The 18,611-nt window shown below is 40.4% G+C and overlaps 1 protein-coding gene across 16 annotated transcripts in view; it reads left to right on the top strand.

Annotated features, from left to right (window-relative positions):
• Positions 1 to 18,611, top strand: part of MICAL3 (microtubule associated monooxygenase, calponin and LIM domain containing 3) — a 262,563-nt gene that overhangs the window by 126,628 nt on the left and 117,324 nt on the right. For 13 of the 16 annotated variants that reach the window (XM_045588548.1, XM_045588555.1, XM_045588551.1 and 10 more), the window contains 2 exons: positions 1,659 to 1,766; positions 2,343 to 2,529. In XM_045588548.1, coding sequence (XP_045444504.1) covers positions 1,659 to 1,766; positions 2,343 to 2,529 — 295 coding nt within the window. The remainder of the gene's footprint in view (positions 1 to 1,658; positions 1,767 to 2,342; positions 2,530 to 18,611) is intronic. The other 3 variants (XM_045588559.1, XM_045588558.1, XM_036455628.2) reach the window with 1 other exon arrangement.

The following is an 18,611-nucleotide window of genomic DNA, read 5'->3' as shown; positions in this document are numbered from 1 at the left end:
GTTTGTCAGTATTATCACATCACTGAGAACTGAATGTGACAAATGCTTTTGCAGGCCGGCAGCCCTGAACTGTCTTTGCTGATTATAAGATGTAATGACTGCTGGTTTCTGGTGCAAGAAAAGGGCTTGCTCGGTTTCCCAGCCACGTATTTGACATCTAGCCCATGCCCTCACTTACCTGTTGCAAAATGAATGAAGCTGTTAAACAATCTGCTCAACTCTGCCTGCTGTCTATCTGTTCCAGGCCTCAGCTCTCCTAAAGACTTTAATCTGAAGAAAGTTTAACTTAAGCCACTTATTATTCTCAACCACTATAATACTATAGCATTAAAGAGCAAATAGCAACAATTCTTGAAAATCTCCTTAACTTAAATAAAAAAATATCTCACTTTTTAGTTCCAACTAAACCTTACAGAATTGTTTGCCCATTTTTACATAAAGTTAGTGTTCTCCTACAGTGCTTCTCTTATTAGTTCCTGCTAGCCCAGGGCATGCCATTGCTCAGGCCAGTGATTCTCTCACACATGGCTTTGTGTTTGTCCATGCAAACCAATTTCTAACTAGAGTTATTGGCATCCTCAAGGCAACTGCTTCTGGTGTGCTCTAAGTCAGAATTAGAGTCAGGCTCCTCAAACTTGGTAGGCAGAACCTACTCCACATAGTTTATGAGAGAAGTGTCAGACACATAGGTGTCTTGGCCCACTCAGGAAGGGTAACCTGGGCGTGGAATCTCTAAAGGACTGCCAGCAAGACTTTGACCTCTTTCCCTGGGGACAGACTTGAAGTTAGGTTTCCTAGCAGGAATGTTTACAATGAAAACTTGATAGTTTCTTCCTGTTACTTCAATATTGTTAGGGAAAAAGGATTGAGTAGATTTATCTTGTTTCAACCTATTTAAAAAAATTCTGTGGAATAGAAACATATTCTGACTACCCAAGACTAAACTGAGCAACTTGTCTATATGCTACATGTGTTAGCCTCCTGCAGCTATGTCTAATATGCTCAACCCAGCATGGAAGGCTTTGGTGTTAGTGCCTTGGTGGAACACAAAGTCAACAATGAGAATAGGCTGAGAAGGGGTCTTTCAGATAAAGCTCAGGAATATTTTATGTTTGTGACAGGGCTTTTGAGTGAAGTATTAATAATGAGGAAGAAAGTTATCTATTAGTTAAGAGAGCATCAGCTTTTGCAAGAACGAGCTTTTTAAATGAGGAAATAACTTCACAAGCCACCAGATCCTTGAATCATGCTGTCAACAGTCTGACATCTGCTGTTTGGATGGGCATCATTCCTCTCAAGTTCTCTATATGTAATTCCAATCACCAGGATATAGGCCCTTCTTACTTTTTTCTGTATTTGCATTCATTCCAACCTCCTACCTCCCAATTACACAACACTCTATATTCCAAAAAGACCTGAAAGACTATGCTCTTCCTTAATGGATTAATTGCTCCTGCCTCTCCTGAGTGCTCTATGTGGACATTGACACCTGTGTTTCTTACCACCTTGTTTCTTTGTACACTGTGTGGGCATGGTTTGCTGCTGCACTCTGAATTCACTTTATATCTTTCAAAGAGTTTTTTCCTGTCTTCTTAATTTATTTATTTTTTCCTTCCATTTCCCTTCATTCTGGTCATTTTATAATCTCCAACCAATAGAAGTATATAAAGATGTACACGGGTGGAGTGAGCTCATTGGCTGAGCAGATAGCCAATCAGCTTCAAAGGAAAGAACAACCCAAAACCCTTCTAGACAAGAAGGAACTGGTAAGATATATACTAAGGACATTGTCTCTAGATATAACACAGCTATGGCAAACACACCTCCTTCATTCTAAGTAGTGTAGTAACACACAGTATGTGCCAAGTGGTAATTTTTTTCAGGTTGTCTGAATTTTGTAGCTGAATTTCCTAGGAAGTGATAGTTGTTTTAATTAGAATGTTGTATGTTTTAATATCTCTAAAAGTGATTGCTCTAGAGTCCAGGGAACCCACATCCATGTTGAACTACATGAACACGTAATATATATTTTTATGTTACCTTCAAAAAACAGTTGTGTCAAAAAAAACTTGGTTTGAGTTTTATAAAACTCTGAAACAAACTCAGGTTTTCTCTTGGCTTGAATCACATGAATTCAGAATCCACTGGTGTTGTGTGCTATGTGGAATATGTGAGACAGTCACTAGTAATGCAGCTGCTCTTTGGGAGAGCCAGGAGCAAAGTGAGCATCTTAGTCAGACTCAGAAAAAAAATCTCTTAGTAAGGGTTGGTTTCACCTAAGAAAGGATCATGCAGCTCTTGGAGACATTGCCCTGACATGTGTGCCTCACATCCCTTTATAGGGTTCAGTAAAGAAGGAGTTTCCACAGAATTTGGGAGGCAGCGACACGTGCTATTTTTGCCAGAAGCGGGTCTACGTGATGGAGAGACTGAGTGCCGAAGGCAAGTTCTTCCATCGGAGCTGCTTCAAATGCGAGTACTGTGCCACCACGCTGCGCCTCTCGGCCTATGCCTATGACATTGAGGACGGTGAGTCTGTTTTACTTGAGGCCATACTTAAAACTGAACTTAGGGCCCTTTTTTCCATTTGAGCGGATCTTTTGACCTCTTATTATGCTCTTATGTATACATTTTATCATTCTGCCTCTCCTACCCATTCCCATCCATCTCCTTCTAGTCTTTGTTTTTTTCTCTAAAACTTTCCTGGCTTCACAAACATTTGCTTTCTTACTTTATGGTGGGATCTTAAGATATAAGGGACATGATGTGGATAAGTCTTTTTTTTCCTCTACTTTAGAGAAGGGAAATCACAGGCCTGTAAAAGTCACATTTCTTGCCTAAGGTCAGTGACAACAAGTTGAAACCAGATCCCATGCCCCTGCGTTCTCAGATTTTTGCCTCCTGAAGATGACAGAATTGTGCCCACTGTTCCCACCTCTCTGTAGCCTAGTATCTATCTGGTGAATTGAGGACTCATGGCACAGTGCTGTGATATTATTTACTGTGGTGTTCAAGTCTTGGCCTTTGGTGATAGTTAAAAGTCCTTGATAGGGCAGAAGATAGAAAATTATCTAAACAGAAAACAATGCCTGCCATCTGAAACCCTTTAAGATTAATCAAAAAAGGTCACACTGATGATCCTACATCCCTGTCTGCAAGATGGTATAGGAACTTCATGAAAGTTAGTCTTACTGATTCAAAAGGAACGAAAAGCCCTAGATTAATAGAAGATGGAAGTTAGTTCTCATAGGGGTGACATTAAGTCCATTACATAAGTGTTTTCAGGAGATACAGGATACAGGAGAGGGATACCATGCAGTTAGGAAATAGTTACTTCAGTCATCCAGTCCCTCCTTCTAGTGAATAAATAGGCTGTCAAACAGTCAGAAGTAACCAGAAAGGAGCCAAATTGGTGAACTGAGAAAAGTTAACTTACCATTAGGACACGTGTTCCTTTTGTTATATTCGTGAAAAGCATCACCCAGGGAGGAAAAAAACTAAGACAGTTGTCTAGACAAGGAAAGTATGGTATCACATAATGTATTTTCTGTTCCACTGTTCCCACACACCTCTTTGAATAACAACTTTGATCTCTAAGGTTGGTGGATGAAGCTCACTCAATGCCTTATTAACTGTCCTCATTGCTTGGATTATTTTATTTTATTTTATTTTATTTTATTTTATTTTTTAAATATATTTTATTGATTTTTCTTACAGAGAGGAAGGGAGAGAGATAGAGAGTCAGAAACGTCGATGAGAGAGAAACATCAACCAGCTGCCTCTTGCACACCCCCTACTGGGGATGTGCCCGCAACCAATGTACATGCCCTTGACCGGAATCAAACCTAGGACCTTTCAGTCCGCAGACCGACGCTCTACCACTGAGCCAAACCGGTTTCGGCTGCTTGGATTATTTTAGCCTTTTACTGTATATAGTCTGCCTTGAAAGAACCCTAAAAAGTCCAGCCAGTTAGTCCACAGGTATTTTTGACCATAGGCTATGGGCTTACTGTTGTCACATTTTCTTGAGGATACAACTAAAGTGTAAAATTGCTTTAAGGAGCTTTTATTCTGATTGGAATGATAAGACAAGGGCAAGTGAAGCAACAACAAACAATGAGAGAATATATGTTAAGGGCAGAATTATGTAGTATGGATTATAACATTGTAGAAGTTCAGAAGAGGGAGGAATCTATAAAGCTCAGTAGTCATTAGGAATGACTGAACTGACCTCAGGCTCAACTCAGAGAGTAGAGGGAAGAGATGGTATATGAGGCAAGAGGATGAAAGGAGCTCAGTGAGAATGACTGTGATGTGGGGACAGGACGAATCCAGCCAGCCTGGTAAGTGCATTGCTCTTGACACTGAAGCAGGGAAGACAATGGGTCTAAACCAACTCCCCAAATTTTGGCCCCAAAGAACTTTTTAGCAGCTCCATCAGCTCAGCCTCTCCACAAAGGACAGCTTCTAGAGGAGAAAAATGGAACTTTAGGGGTCCTAAAATTTTAACCTGGTCTTTAACCAAGTTACTGTGTGATTCAAACTCTAATTCTATCTGAGCCTCAGATAAGAAAAGAAAAGCTGGGGAAGTTGTGGCTCAGGACAAAAGAAATTGCCCAGGTGCTGTCCTGGGCCTTTAACATATATCAGGTCATTTCATCTTTATACAACCCCAGAAAGTGGCTAGTTTTATTATTGTAATTTTACAAGTCAGGAAACTGAGTTCAGAGAAGTTAAAAGTTGCTTTTTTAACTTCTGAGTTAAAAAAAATGTTAAAAATTCCTTTTTAATTAATTGTTAAAAATTGCCTTTTAACAATTAGTGCAAACTAGCAACTAGTAGGTGCTGGTTTGCACTAATTGGCCTCTGAGGTCCCTTTCTATTCAGATGTTCTGGGATTGGTACTCTCCGTCAATGTCATCTCCAGACTCGTAAATTGAGAACTATATATCTCAAAAAATTTTGTGTGTTTTTCCCTTGTCCCTGTCTATTCTTCCTTCAGCTCTTTTAAAAGGATACAGACTGCCCTAAAAGTAAACTATGCTTTCTCTTGCCAAATACTAGCTTATATTTTACTGCTGACAACTCTGAAGACAAGAATTCCAAGTCAGACAGTATTTGCAAGTCCTTCCCTGTCATTTTGAGGAGAGAAAACACATGCTGCCTGCTGAAGTGGTCTAGGAAGGACCACCCTTAGTAGCATAAGCCTGAAATAGTTTGCGCTCTCCATCACTGTCCATCCTACCTTGACCACCACTGCATCTGCCACCTAGACTTCTGGTCTCTGTGGCTCCACTATTGCCCCCTACAGACTGCTTTCATAAAGCAATCAGGAGAATGTACTAATAAGTCAGATCTTAACAGTCTCCTGCTTTATTTCCTTCCTATCTGCTACAGATTTATACCAACAATCTTCACAGCCTTAGAGCTTCACTTATCTGTCCCAGCCTGTATCTCCAGTCTCTCAGCTGTTAGCTGTACCCTGGCTCATTGTATTCCTCCCACACTAGTCTCTTTTTCATTCTATAAATGGTTAGCCATTGCTACCTAAGGACTTTGCACTAGCTGTCTCCGCTCCTAGAATGTACTTCCCCATATCTTCTCAGGATGGGCTTCTTGTCATTCACATTCCCACTTTCTGTACTCCAAGCATGTCAAACTCAAAGGCTAACACGGGCCAAATAAACAAGATTTAGGTTTTTGTGGGTCACAAAAAAACAAAAGCTTTAATTTTCATAGAAACATGGGTTTATTTCGATAGAGACATGCTGAATATAAAGGGCTGAAATAAATGAGTAATTGTTAACATAAAATAATAGAACATTTTAGTAAAATATTTTTAACATTAACTTATCAGACACTGAATAACTATACAAATTAACCTGTTAACCGAGCGGGACCTATAAATACGTCAAACGTAAACAATATCGGGAACAATATGAATACGTCCTTGAAATATATGTTGCACCCCGAGAGGGACAGTATATATTTTTTGTAATCTTTTTTTTTTAATATTTTATTGATTTTTTTACAGAGAGGAAGGAAAGGGGAGGGATAGAGAGTTAGAAATATCGATGAGATGAGAGAGAAACACCGATCAACTGCCTCTTGCACACCCCCGCCTGGGGATGTGCTGGCAACCAAGGTACATGCCCTTGACCGGAATCGAACCCAGGACCTTTAGGTTCGAAGGCCGACGCTCTATCCATTGAACCAAACCGGTTTCGGCTATTTTTGTAATCTTTATCATTATTTGTAAAATTTATAGTTTTTTAATTCGACGTGCCCATTTTTTTTTTTGTCGGTATTCTTTTCTATTTTTTTTTTTGTAATTTTGTATTTTCCTTTGTGCTTTATATATATAAATAAACGAAAATATTTCATTTATTTTCATTAAGTATAAATAAAAAAAAATATGAAATTACATCCTCCGGGCGTGACGTACTGACACGTCCTAGTGAAAGAGTATGTGCCCGTTACAGGTTGTGTCATTAAAAAGGGAACTCCCCAGTTAACAGGTTAATAAGCGTAACGCAAATAAGCCTATTTTTCTTGTTCTTCCAAAGGGAAAAATTTCCTGTTGCGCACTCCAAACAAGTCAGCATAAGATTAATGACATGGCAATAGGCTACTAAAATATTTGCTGCTAGTGGAGAGAAATGGTGCATGTGCGCATAAGGGAAATGAATGCAACACAATTATAATAATCAGTCATTGGCGAATGTCGTAGTTCATTATTAATAACTAGTGGCAGGGAGGGGAATGTCCCTCAGCTTGGTCTGCACCCTCTCCAATCAGGGACCCTTCAGGGTATGTCTGACTACATGAACTATTTGGATTTTGAATTCCACATGGTCCATGTACCATAGTTGATTTTACAGTTTGAAAAAGTCTTCATCCAGAATTTCTGCTTTAACTATACAGTCAGTGTCATCTGTTCATAATTTGGATTTACTATCTAATATAAATAATATATGAGCGTGAGGCAGTCTGCGTTTCTGAAATTCAATACATGAATTTTAGCTATAACTTTACCAAATAAATGGAATTTACATATATCATTTAAAACACACATGTCAAACACAAGGCCCGCGGGCCAAATCCGGCCCGCCAGGCCTTGCAATGTGGCCCGCACCGCACTGCCATCACTACACTCCGCTGCGTTCCATCACAATGACACGCGGTGACATAGGAGGCTTGTGATCTCGCCGGCCGCCTTGCCGGCCGCTGTACTTGCTATCTATTACGCATGCGCATAGATAACAAGTCACGCGAGATTCAGGAGGCGTGACCTATAGTCCGGCATCCGGCATCCGATGTGGTTGTGCGGGTGGCAGAGCAGAGGAGAGAGTGAGTGTGCGGGCATAAAAAATACACAGCAGAAGCTGCCAGTTCCTGGCATAAAGTGCAGGCATAAAAATCGCAACAGAATCTGCTATCTGTACCCAGCCAGGCATTTATTGACTGACTTTTTTTTTCTCCACTCCACCTGCCAAATCAAGCTATCCCTGTGCAGTTTTCAACTTTTTCCTTCTAACGCAGATTTCCAATAAACTATATCTTTTACTGCCAATATTGATCCCAAAATGTCCAGGAAAAGAAAAGTTGACGGTGAAGGCAGACAATTTAATGACAAATGGGAAAATGAATACATGTTTGTGCTTAGAGAGGGCAAACCAGTGTGTATATTGTGTTATGAGACAGTGTCGGTGATGAAAGAGTACAATATACGTCGTCATTTTGACACCAAACATAATGTTAAGTATGGCAAATATACTTTGGAAGAAAAGCATAAAGTTGTTAAAGAACTAAAAGGCAAACTACAATCACAGCAGTAAATGTTTACAAAGGCTACAGCGAAAAATGATGCTGCAGTGAAAGCAAGCTTTATAGTGGCTGAAGCAATTGCCCGTACTTCAAGGTGTTTTTCAGAGGGTGCCTTTTTGAAGCAATGCATGCTAAAAGTGTGTGAGCAAGTATGCCCAGACCAGATACAGAGTTTTCAAAATGTCAGTTTGTCAAGAAACACCATTGCAGATAGAGTTCAAGAACTCTCAGGAAATCTATCATCACAGCTGGCCGAACAGGCATGCAGTTATCTCGCTTTTTCACTTGCTATCGATGAAAGCACAGACAACACTGATACAGCGCTGTTGTCCATCTTTATAAGTGCTACGAAGACCGACCTCTCTGTCACTGAGGAACTTTTGGATGTAGCTGCCATGCATGGGACGACGACTGGTAGAGATATATTTGAGGCTGTGGAGAAATCTATAAATAATTTTAAATTACCCTGGGAAAAGTTGGTGGGGCTAACTACCGATGGCACACCTTCAATGTGCGGAGAAAAGAAAGGCTTGGTTGGACTAATGAAGGAAAGAATGCAAAAAAGTCACTGCCACACACCCTTGATTACTTATCATTGCATTATCCACCAAGAGGCTATGTGTGGAAAAGTTCTGGACATGAATGACATAATGACCACAGTCATTAAAACTATTAACTTTATACGGGCACGTGGCCTGAATCATCGCCAGTTCCAGCAGTTTTTACAGGAGGTGGGTGCAGAGCATGGAGACGTGCCATACCACACAGAAGTAAGATGGCTGAGCAAGAGCGCAGTCCTCAAAAGATTTTTTGAGCTCAGAGAACAAATTGCTCTTTTCATGGAAAGTAAAGGAAAGCCCTTACCTGAACTGTCGGATCCCGCCTGGCTATGTGATTTTGCTATGATGTGTGACATATGCGAGCATCTCGCCCAACTGAATCTGAAGCTGCAGGAACGCAAACAAGTCATCACGAAGATGTCTGACATGATCACAGCATTCCAGCGTAAACTTCAACTATGGAAGTCCCAACTGGAACAGGACAATCTGGCCCACTTTCCCGTTTGTTTGAGTATCTCAACCACTATTTCTGGTACTTTTCCTTGCAGTCGGCTGGCTACCAAAGTTAGCCGTTTACTAAGTGAATTTGAGCGGCGCTTCTCTGACTTTAGAACACAGCACTCAGGCTTTGACATCTTTGCCAATCCTTTTACAGTTGATGTCAACAATGTGCCCCATCACCTTCAGATGGAGATAATCGAGCTTCAGTCTGACAGTGGCCTGAAATCAAGGTTTCAGGATGTTGAAATTGAGGACTTCTACCCTCTACTGCCCCCTGACTCAATGCCAGAGCTCCGACTTCATGCTGCCCATATTCTATCCATGTTCCGGAACACCTATCTTTGTGAACAGATGTTTTCAATAATGAATCTGAACAAAAACAAGCACAGATCACGCATTACCGATGACAACCTCCATGCTGTTTTGCGGGTTGCTACAGCCCAAGAAATAAAACCGAACATTGACTCATTGATCCGGGGAAAACGGTGTCAGACATCTAAACAGAAAACAAAACAATGAGCATTTTAGGTACATTCCAATATTACTGTTTTGCTTGATACCAATATTACTGTTTTGCTTGATAGCATGTGAGTTGGTTAACAGCACTGTTAAGGAAAAGATTGTTCCACTCATTTTAAATTCACATTTCTGGTTAACATTGTCAGTTTATGACTGTTCAGTAAACCATTCGGCCCACGATTTAGGCTGGATTTTAGATTTTGGCCCCTTCTCTGATTGAGTTCGACACCCCTGATTTAAAAGAACATTCAGCTTAATATTAAAAACTCTGGCTACCAAGTCAGGTCTATTTTCAACTTTTTGCCAGCATTGTAAATTGTTTGTAATATTTGCCCACTTGAGGTTGCATTTTATGGTTATGAATAAATCAGGTGTGGCATACTTCATTATCATTTCCATAGCATCCTGATATCACTGCTGCATATTTCTGGGACTACCCTCAAAAGATGATCAGCACATTGTCATTTTCAGATCTAGATATGAGATAATCCATCAAACCACTATATTTTTTAACTCTCAACTTAGATTGGTTTGCTTTGGTGAAATTTATCAGGTTGGCCTCCATATTTGAATATTTTGAGTTAATTTTCCTGCATTTAAAATAGTATTGAGTGTGTCCCTCACAGAGAGATGAAATCCATAATACTGCATTTGTGTGACTCGTGTTCTTACATTTTGTCTAGTATTATTGTCTATTACACTGTTGTCTCTGCATCTTAATGCAATATCTGTTCCCCAGCCCTTTTCACCATGTGGAAAAAGAATAGGATATATCATTGCATCTAATGTAGGAAACAGGATACTGCTTTTTTTCATTTTAGTGGCATTTGGACTGTTGGGATCTGATTTACAATGAATGAGCAATTCCCTTTCAAAAGGAGGCGCTCTATCTTCATTTCCGAATATGATAGCAACCTCGGTTACAGGGGAGAATTATATCTACCTGGGTCACTGGTACGATTGTATTTAATTGCCATTGTTACTTACGTGGGAGCAATACCTTTCGTTGCTGCTTCAGATTAGGCTTCCTTTTCTACCTCATGTATCATCTTGTAGGATTTTGCTAATTTGCTTATTTCATACATAAGGCTGTTGATGTTGATCACGAATCTTTCTGAGCAGCCCTGGTTTCTGGCATTGTTAATCTTTTACTTGTCACTTTGGCCATTTCTAAAATATAGAGTTGAGCAAACTTCTGAGAAACATCATCCGAAGGATGTAAAGTTCCAGTATGGTGCTAAACTTGTCTGTGTATTCTAAAACAGTATGGCCCATACCCTGATGGCGATGCAATATTTACACCCATTGAAGCAAAAGTAAGAGAACTATTTATGGAACAAATATTTTCCATGAAAATTTTACTGTTAGAATCTTCGTTTGTCATTAACTTTTTAAAATATGCCAGGCATTCTGGAAAATGTATATCATTTGGACAAACTTCACCTTTGCTACAACATCGAGTAAATTTTCCATCAGAGGGTCTTTCATCAGAGAAATTTAGTGATAGGCAAAATTGACATGTAAGAGTCATTCCACGACAATTACCGTATTTTTCGGACCATAAGACGCACTTTTTTCCCCCCAGAAGTCGGGGGGAAAAGTCCCTGCGTCTTATGGTCCAAATATAGCCTACACATATACTTTAAAAAAAAAGCTTTTTTACTTGCTCGGCTCTGTGTGGTCTCTGTGTGCTTGCCCGGCTCTAAAGTGGTTCTAAATGCTGCTGTTTACTTTACAGGGTTGATTACATGTGTTTATGACTGTGATGTTGGGTTTTAATGCACATAAAATATTTCAGGACACTATTTGTTTCAGAATCTTTTTTTCTTCATTTCCCTTCTCTAAAAACTGGTGCGTCTTATGGTCCGGAGCGTCTTATGGTCCGAAAAATACGGTACGTTCTAGAATTGCATCCTCATGCACTCCATTTTCGCTGAGGAGGCAGTTTCTACCAGTATTGGTAGTACTTGTTGATGACTGTTCTTTAGACATATTCTGTTGTCTCCACCGCCTTCTTTCAACTTTAGAGGCTCCTTGGTTTTCAGACATTTTCTGTAGATGACCTGGTTTCTTTTGGCGGAAGAGCTACATTGTGTCAGTAGTTGCTCTTTAAACATATTCCCACCGCCCTGCTGTCAGGGTCTGGGATTCAGGTGAATGAGAGTCCTGGCTGTCAGGTCGCTGAGAGCTGGCTGAGCTGGCTGATTCTGTGGAGGATGGGACTCCCTCCTCCCTGCTGTCAAATCTGGGCCACCGCCCACGGGGACACAGCGTCAAATCCGCCTGGACTGGGAGACCCAGAATCAAGTGCCAAACCACTTGCATGTGCTTCAAAATCCTGCCTGTGCCCACAAAGATGGGTACAACATCACACCACAAGGAGCCTCGGAACTCTCCACGGAGCTGCCTCCATGGTGCTCGGAGCTGAGGGAACCCTGATGGATGCAGAGGAGAGCAGCAGCTGGGAACCGCCCCACAGTGGGTCTGAGTGAACTCCGGCAGAAGCCACGCCCTCTGGCACTGCTGTGGGAGCCCTGGTGGCAGGTGTGCAGAGCAGTCACTGGACCTTCTGCCCCTCCCCTCCTCCCCTCTGGGGCCGCGGGAACTGCGATGGCAGGCATGTGGAGCAGCTGGCCACGCCCCCACTTCACACCACCATCTTGTGATGGCATTACAGCGTGATGATTAATTTGCATATTACCTCTTTATTATATAAGATTATGTATAACAGGATATTGTAAAAATTAAGTTATGAAATTTTTATTAAAATGTTTCTTACATACCATTATATTCGCTGGGCTGTAAAAATATTCATTGTGGGTCACATGTGACCCACAGGCCGAGTTTGATATGCTTGCTATACTCCCTCCCCAGAGTGGCATTTGCAGACCTCCTAGTCTACAGTATTCACTACTACCTGCTACCTGCTACTTATTCACATATCACCTTCTCCATCCAAGCAGAGACTAGTCTGTCTTCTTTTTAAAATATATATATATTTTTAATTGTTTTCAGGGTGGAGGGGAGAGGGGAAGAGAGAGATAAAAACATCATTGATGAAAGAGAATAATTGATCTGCTGCCTCCTGCACACGCCTACTTCAGATTGAGCCCGTAACCTGGGCATGTGCCCTCACCAGAAATAAAATTAATATGGACATTTTAATGATGTTGATTTTACTAATTCATGAACATGATATGTTCTTTCATCTGTTTATGTTTTCCTCTATCTCTTTTTTCAGTGTCCTGTACAGGTTTTTTACCTCCATTAAGTTTATTCCTAGGTATCTTAATTTTTTTGGTGCAATGGTAAATGGGATTTTTTAAAAATATATCTTTCTGTAAGTTCACTATTGGTATATAAAAATGCCATAGATTTCTTAGTGTTAATTTTGTATCCTGCTATTTGCCAAATTCATTTATTAAGACTAATAATTTTTTGATGGGGTCTTTAGGGTTTCCTTTGTACATCATATCATCTACAAATAATGACAGTTTTACTACCGTGTTTCCCCGAAAATAAGACATCCTCCGAAAATAAGACCTAGCGCATGGAAAGATAAGACATCCCCTGAAAATAAGACCTAGCACAACTTTGGGAGAAAAAATTAATATAAGACACTGTCTTATTTTTGGGGAAACAGGGTAATTCTTTTCCAATTTGGATGCCTTTTATTTCTTCTTCTTGTCTAATTACTATGGCTATCACTTTCAGTACTATGTTGAACAGAAGTGGTAAAAGTGGACATTTCTGTCTTATTCCTATTCTTAGGGGAAATGGTTTGTTTTTGCCATTGATCATGATGTTAGCTGTATGTTTATCATATAAATCTTTTATTATATTGAAGTATAATCCCACTTTGCTGAGGGTTTTTATCAAGAAAGGGTGTTGGGTTTTGTCAAATGCTTTTTCTGCATCAACTGATATGACTGTGATTTTAATTTAAATTTGTGTGATGTATCACATTTATTGATTTGTGGATATTATACTATACTTACATCCCCAGGATAAATCCTACTTGGTCATGGTGTATAATCTTTCTGATGTACTGCTGGATCCAATTGGCTAGAATTTTGTTGAGGATTTGGCATCTATGTTCATGAGGGATATTGGCCTGTAATTCTCTTTATTTTTTTTAATTTAATAAATCTTTATTGTTCAGGTTATTACAATTGTTCCTCTTTTTTCCCTCCATAGCTCCCCTCCACCATGTTCCCACTCCACCCTCTGCCCTCACCCCCCCACTGTCCTTATCCATAGGTGTACAATTTTTGTTCAGTCTCTTCCTGCACCCCCCCACTCCCCTTTTCCCCCGAGAATTATCAGTTCACTCCCTTTCTATGCCCTGATTCTATTATATTCACCAGTTAATACTGTTCATCAGGTTTTTTATTCCCTTGGTTTTTAGATTCACTTGTTGATAGTAATTTATTTGTTGTTCATAATTTTTATCTTTATCTTCTTCTTCCTCTTCTTAAAGAATACCTTTCAGCATTTCATGTAATTCTGGTTTAGTGGTGATGAACTCCTTCAGCTTCTTTTTATTTGTGAAGCTTTTTATCAGCTGACAATCGTATGGGTGCTCTCTTATAGATATGGTAACTAACTGTTTTTCTCTTGCTGCTTTTAATATTCTCTATTTGTCTTTTGCTCTTGGCATTTTAATTATGATATGTCTTGGTGTGGTAATCTTTGGATTCCTTTTGTTTAGGGGGAGGGGGGTGTTCTGTGCACTTCCTGGACTTGTAAGTCTATTTCTTTCACCAGGTGGGGAAAGTTTTTTATCACTATTTCTTCAAATAGGTTTTCAGTATCTTGCTCTCTCTCTTCTTCTGGGACCCCATAATTCTTATGTTGGTACGCTTGAAGTTGTCCCAGAGGCTTCTTACACTGTCTTCAACTTTTTGTATTCTATTTGTTTTTTCCTTTTCCGGAGGAGTAGTTTTTGCTTCTTGATATTCCAAATCTTTGACTTGATTCTTGCAATCCTCTAGTCTGATTTTAGTCTCTATATAATACTTTTTATTTCAGTCAGTGTATGCTTAATTTCTAGTTGATCCCTTTTCATATCCTCGAGGGTCTTGTTTAATTTATCGGCCTTTTCTAGGAAATTCTTGAAAACCTTATAACTGTGGTTTTGAACTCTATATCCAGTCTTTTGATTTCCTTCATTTCCTTCAATTGAGGCCTGCCTCTTTGTCTCTGAATTTGAGCTGCTTCCCTGAGTTGAAGGAATTGCTTTGTGTGTTAGGTGTCCTAGCAGGGCCCAGTAGCTCAGCCTCCCCAATTTCCTGTGGTGGACCCTCTTGGTGCAGTCCTTTGTGGGCTGTATGTGCAGTCTTGTTGTAGTTAAGCCTTGCTTGTTGTTGGTATCACTGGGGAGAGTTTATCTCCAAGCCAATTGGCTAGAGCACATGTGTCAAACACAAGGCCCGCGGGCCAAATACGTCTCGCCAGGCCTTGCAGTGTGGCCCGCACCACGCTGTCATCACTGCACTCCGCTGCGTTTCCATCACAATGACAGTTTATGACTTCAGTAAACCATTCGGCCCGCGATTTAGGCTGGATTTTAGATTTTGGCCCCTTCTCTGATTGAGTTCGACACCCCTAGGCTAGAGGATCAGCAGTGTTTCTGCTAGGAGGGCTGCTGTGCTCAGCCTGAATGGGGCAGAGTTTCAGGGTGGTGCAGACAAGCTTTGGTTTCCCGTCAGCCCTGCCCTATGAGGGCTCTGTTCTCCGAGTTCCACGGCAATGGCTGCTGGTTGCGCGCACATCTGAGAGAGGGTTGCTCTTGAGTTTTGCCTGCTGCCTGACAGTCCAGTTTCTTCCAACTGGAGCTGGATATCAGTGCAGTCAGGAGGTTTTGTATTTCTCCGAAGCGAGAAAGCTAGCCACTGGGAGGGTTTCTGTGCTGAGCTTGGATGGGGCAGTGTCTCAGAGTGGCGCAGACAAGCTTTAGTTTCCTGTCAGTTCCTCCCTAAAAGGGTCCTGTTCTCCGAGTCCCTCAGCAATGACTGCTGGCTTCATACACATCAGAGAGGGCTGTTCTCGAGTTTTGCCCACTGCCCGACAGTCCAACCTCTCCCTTACCGGAGCTGGACCTCAGTGCAATTGGGAGGTTTTGTTTTCCTCCTGAATGAGAAAGCTAGCTACACGTTAGCTGCCCGCCCTCTCCACACGCCACGAGTAAGTCAGCAGCGTATTCAGCCGCACGCCCTTTCCACGCTCACAGATCTCCGCACCTGCACAGCTCTTGAGGTTCAGTGTCCCTCCCTCTTTTTTTTTCTAGTTGTAGATCCTCCACTCAGCCACCTTTCTGGTGGTTCTGGATGACATCTGCTCTGTTTTCCAGTTGCAGTTTTAAAATTGTTGTGGTAGGCTACATTTAGGTGTTTACCTTATGCTGCCATCTTTGTTTCTCCCTGTAATTCTCTTTATTGTGTTGTCTTTATCTGGTTTTGGTAATTAGGGTAATGTTCGCTTCATAGAATGAGTGTGGGAAATGTTTCTTCCTCTTGGAATAGGACTATTCCAATTTTTTTGGGGAATGGTCTGAAAAGGATAGGTTTTAGCTCTTCTTTTAATGCTTGTTAAAACTCTGGACCTGGACTTTTGTTTGCTGGAAGCTTTTTGACAGCTGCTTTAATTTCCTCCATTGTTAGCGGTAAATAAGATTTTTAGATTCTTCCTGATTGAGTTTTGGAAGACTGTATTTTTCTAGGAATGTGTCCATTTCCTCTAGGTTATCTAGTATGTTGGAATAGAGTTGTTCATAGTGTTTTTTAACAATCCTTTGTATTTCTGTGGGGTCTGTTGTTATTTTGCCTCTTTCATTTCTCATTTTGTTAATTTTGGTCCTCTTTCTTTGCTTCTTGGTGAGCGTGGCTAGAAGTTCATCAATCTTGTTTATCCTTTCAAAGAACCAACTCTAGGTTTCATTGATCTTTTCTTTTGTTTTTTTTGTGTGTTTTTTTGTTTTAGTTTTTGTCTCTATGCCCCCTGATCTTTATTATCTCCTTCCTTCTGCACACTTTGGGCTTTTCTTATTCTCTTTCTAATTCTTTATGTTGTAGAGTTAGATGATTTATTACCATTTTTTCTTGTTTTGGGTGGTAGGCCTGTAGATTATAAACTTCCCTCTCAAGACTGTTTTCATTGTTTCCCATAGATTTTGGATTGCTGTGTTTTCATTGTCATTCATTTTTAGGGTGTTTTTAATTTCTTCTTTGATACTGTGGTAACCCAATTACTATTTAATAGCATGCTTTTCAGCTTCCAAGTGTTCCAAGAATTTTTTTATTGTTTTTATTGTAATTTATTTCTGATATTATGCCATTGTGGTCTGAGAGGATGCTTGATATGGTTTCAATCTTCTTGAATTTGGAGATACTTTGCCTGTGACCCAATATGTGAGCCAATATGGATAGACTATTCTTGGATTCAGTCCCTTGCTTTGCATCACTTTGTAGATTTATTTCTATTCCTTTGTGGCCTGATGTGTTTCTGTTGAGAAATTACTTGATAATCTAATGACAGATCCCTTGTATGTCACTTTTGTTTTCTCTCTTGCAGACTTTAAGATTCTCTCTTTGTCCTGAACGTTTGCCATCTTAATTATGATGTGTCTTGGTGTGGGTCATTTCTGGTTCATCTAGTTTGGAACTCTGTGCTAATTTGACTTTTTTCTTCTTCACATCAGGGAAGTTTTCTGACATTATTTCTTTAAATAAGTTTTTTAACCCTTGTTGTTCTTCCTGTTGTTCTGGCACTCCTGTTATTGGTATGTTTGTTTGTTTGTTTCATGTTGTCCCAAAGCTCCTATAGACTCTCCTCTTATCTTTTAATTTTTTTCTCCAATTGCAGTTCAGTTTGGGTGTGTTTGCTTCCTTATCTTCTAATTTGCTAATTCGGTCCACTTCTCCTAATCTACTGTTGAAACTTTTAATATTGCTGCTATATTACTCTTTATTTCTTCCTTATTCTTAGATAAGTTGTTGATTTTCTCATCCACCTGGTTTATGAACTGTGTGATCCTTATGCTCAATTCTTTTTCTGACATATTCCATGCCTCTGTTTCACTTTTCTCCCAATTTCTCCTTTTCTTTCCTTTGGGGATTTCTTTGTCTCCCCATTTTTGCTCTCACAGACAGATTTAGGTTTCAAGCCATGCAGTGGCTGCTCCTCAGGCAGCAGCGGCAACACAACAGGCAACACAATAAAGAGAACAACAGACAACACAATAAAGAGAATTACAGCTCCTAAGACTGGGATTCGGAGATTTTTAAAGAACTATAGGCAGGCTTCTCCTAGGTAGAGAATTCTCTGTACAGATCCAGATTCTGGGAAAGTCTGGAGATGAGAAATAATGGTTTTAGCAAGTGGAATGGGGTCTGAGCAATTGGAATGTCCATTGTGAAGTGGCCTAAAGGTCAGTTCCCAGGGGAAGGGTATCAATTCAATTATTTTATTAGACAACATTCTAGCCTTTTTGTTTTATGGAATTGGGAATGAAGGGGGACATTGAAATCATAGGGGAGTGGGTTTTGATAGTAGTAGGCTGGACAAGGGGTCGCAGCAGCATGATTTCCCCAAGAGACTGGTTGTTAAGGCTTGAAAAATGGTCCTGTTGAGAGACTTGGAAGATAAAAGCTGGTCCTGAAGTTGCCACAACATCACCTGTCTTGTTTTGCTGCTTTTCTGGGCTTGGAGCTGAAATATAACTGAGGCCTAGATGTTATCTTTAGAGAAGAAAAGATCAGGGTCTTAGTTGCCTGACTAGTTATTTGCTAGGGGAGGATAGGTTACCCTGGGGGTGAGGTTCTTATTTTCCCAGTTTTGCCCCTTGCTAGCATCCAGAGCTTTCTGGCCCATTGAGTTTCTATATCTATACCTGGCCCATCATCCTTCCTCTAGGTGTCACAGGGCCAGTGAGGCCTGGGAACAAAAGGAGGTTTTGATTGTGTCTAGGGGTGAGACTTTCTGAATGCAAGTAGGGCTTGTAACCTGGTGGAGATGAACTGTTTTATAAAATTTAATATTACTGGGGCAAAAGCTAGACAAACAAGAATTATGATAAATGGTCTGGTGGAAGGAAAGAGACATTAATTTGGAGGACTCTAATCTAATATACCAAAATGAGGTTTATCTACAAATCATTTACTCTTAAGTGTCCTGGTTTAAGGAAGACAGGGTTTTCTAGATGAC

This window comes from Pipistrellus kuhlii, unplaced genomic scaffold (genome assembly GCF_014108245.1).
Source record: "Pipistrellus kuhlii isolate mPipKuh1 unplaced genomic scaffold, mPipKuh1.p scaffold_m20_p_3, whole genome shotgun sequence".
Classification (NCBI taxonomy): Eukaryota; Metazoa; Chordata; class Mammalia; order Chiroptera; family Vespertilionidae; genus Pipistrellus; species Pipistrellus kuhlii.
Note: the sequence above shows the minus strand (reverse complement) of the source record. Positions and strands in the feature narration are given on the sequence as shown.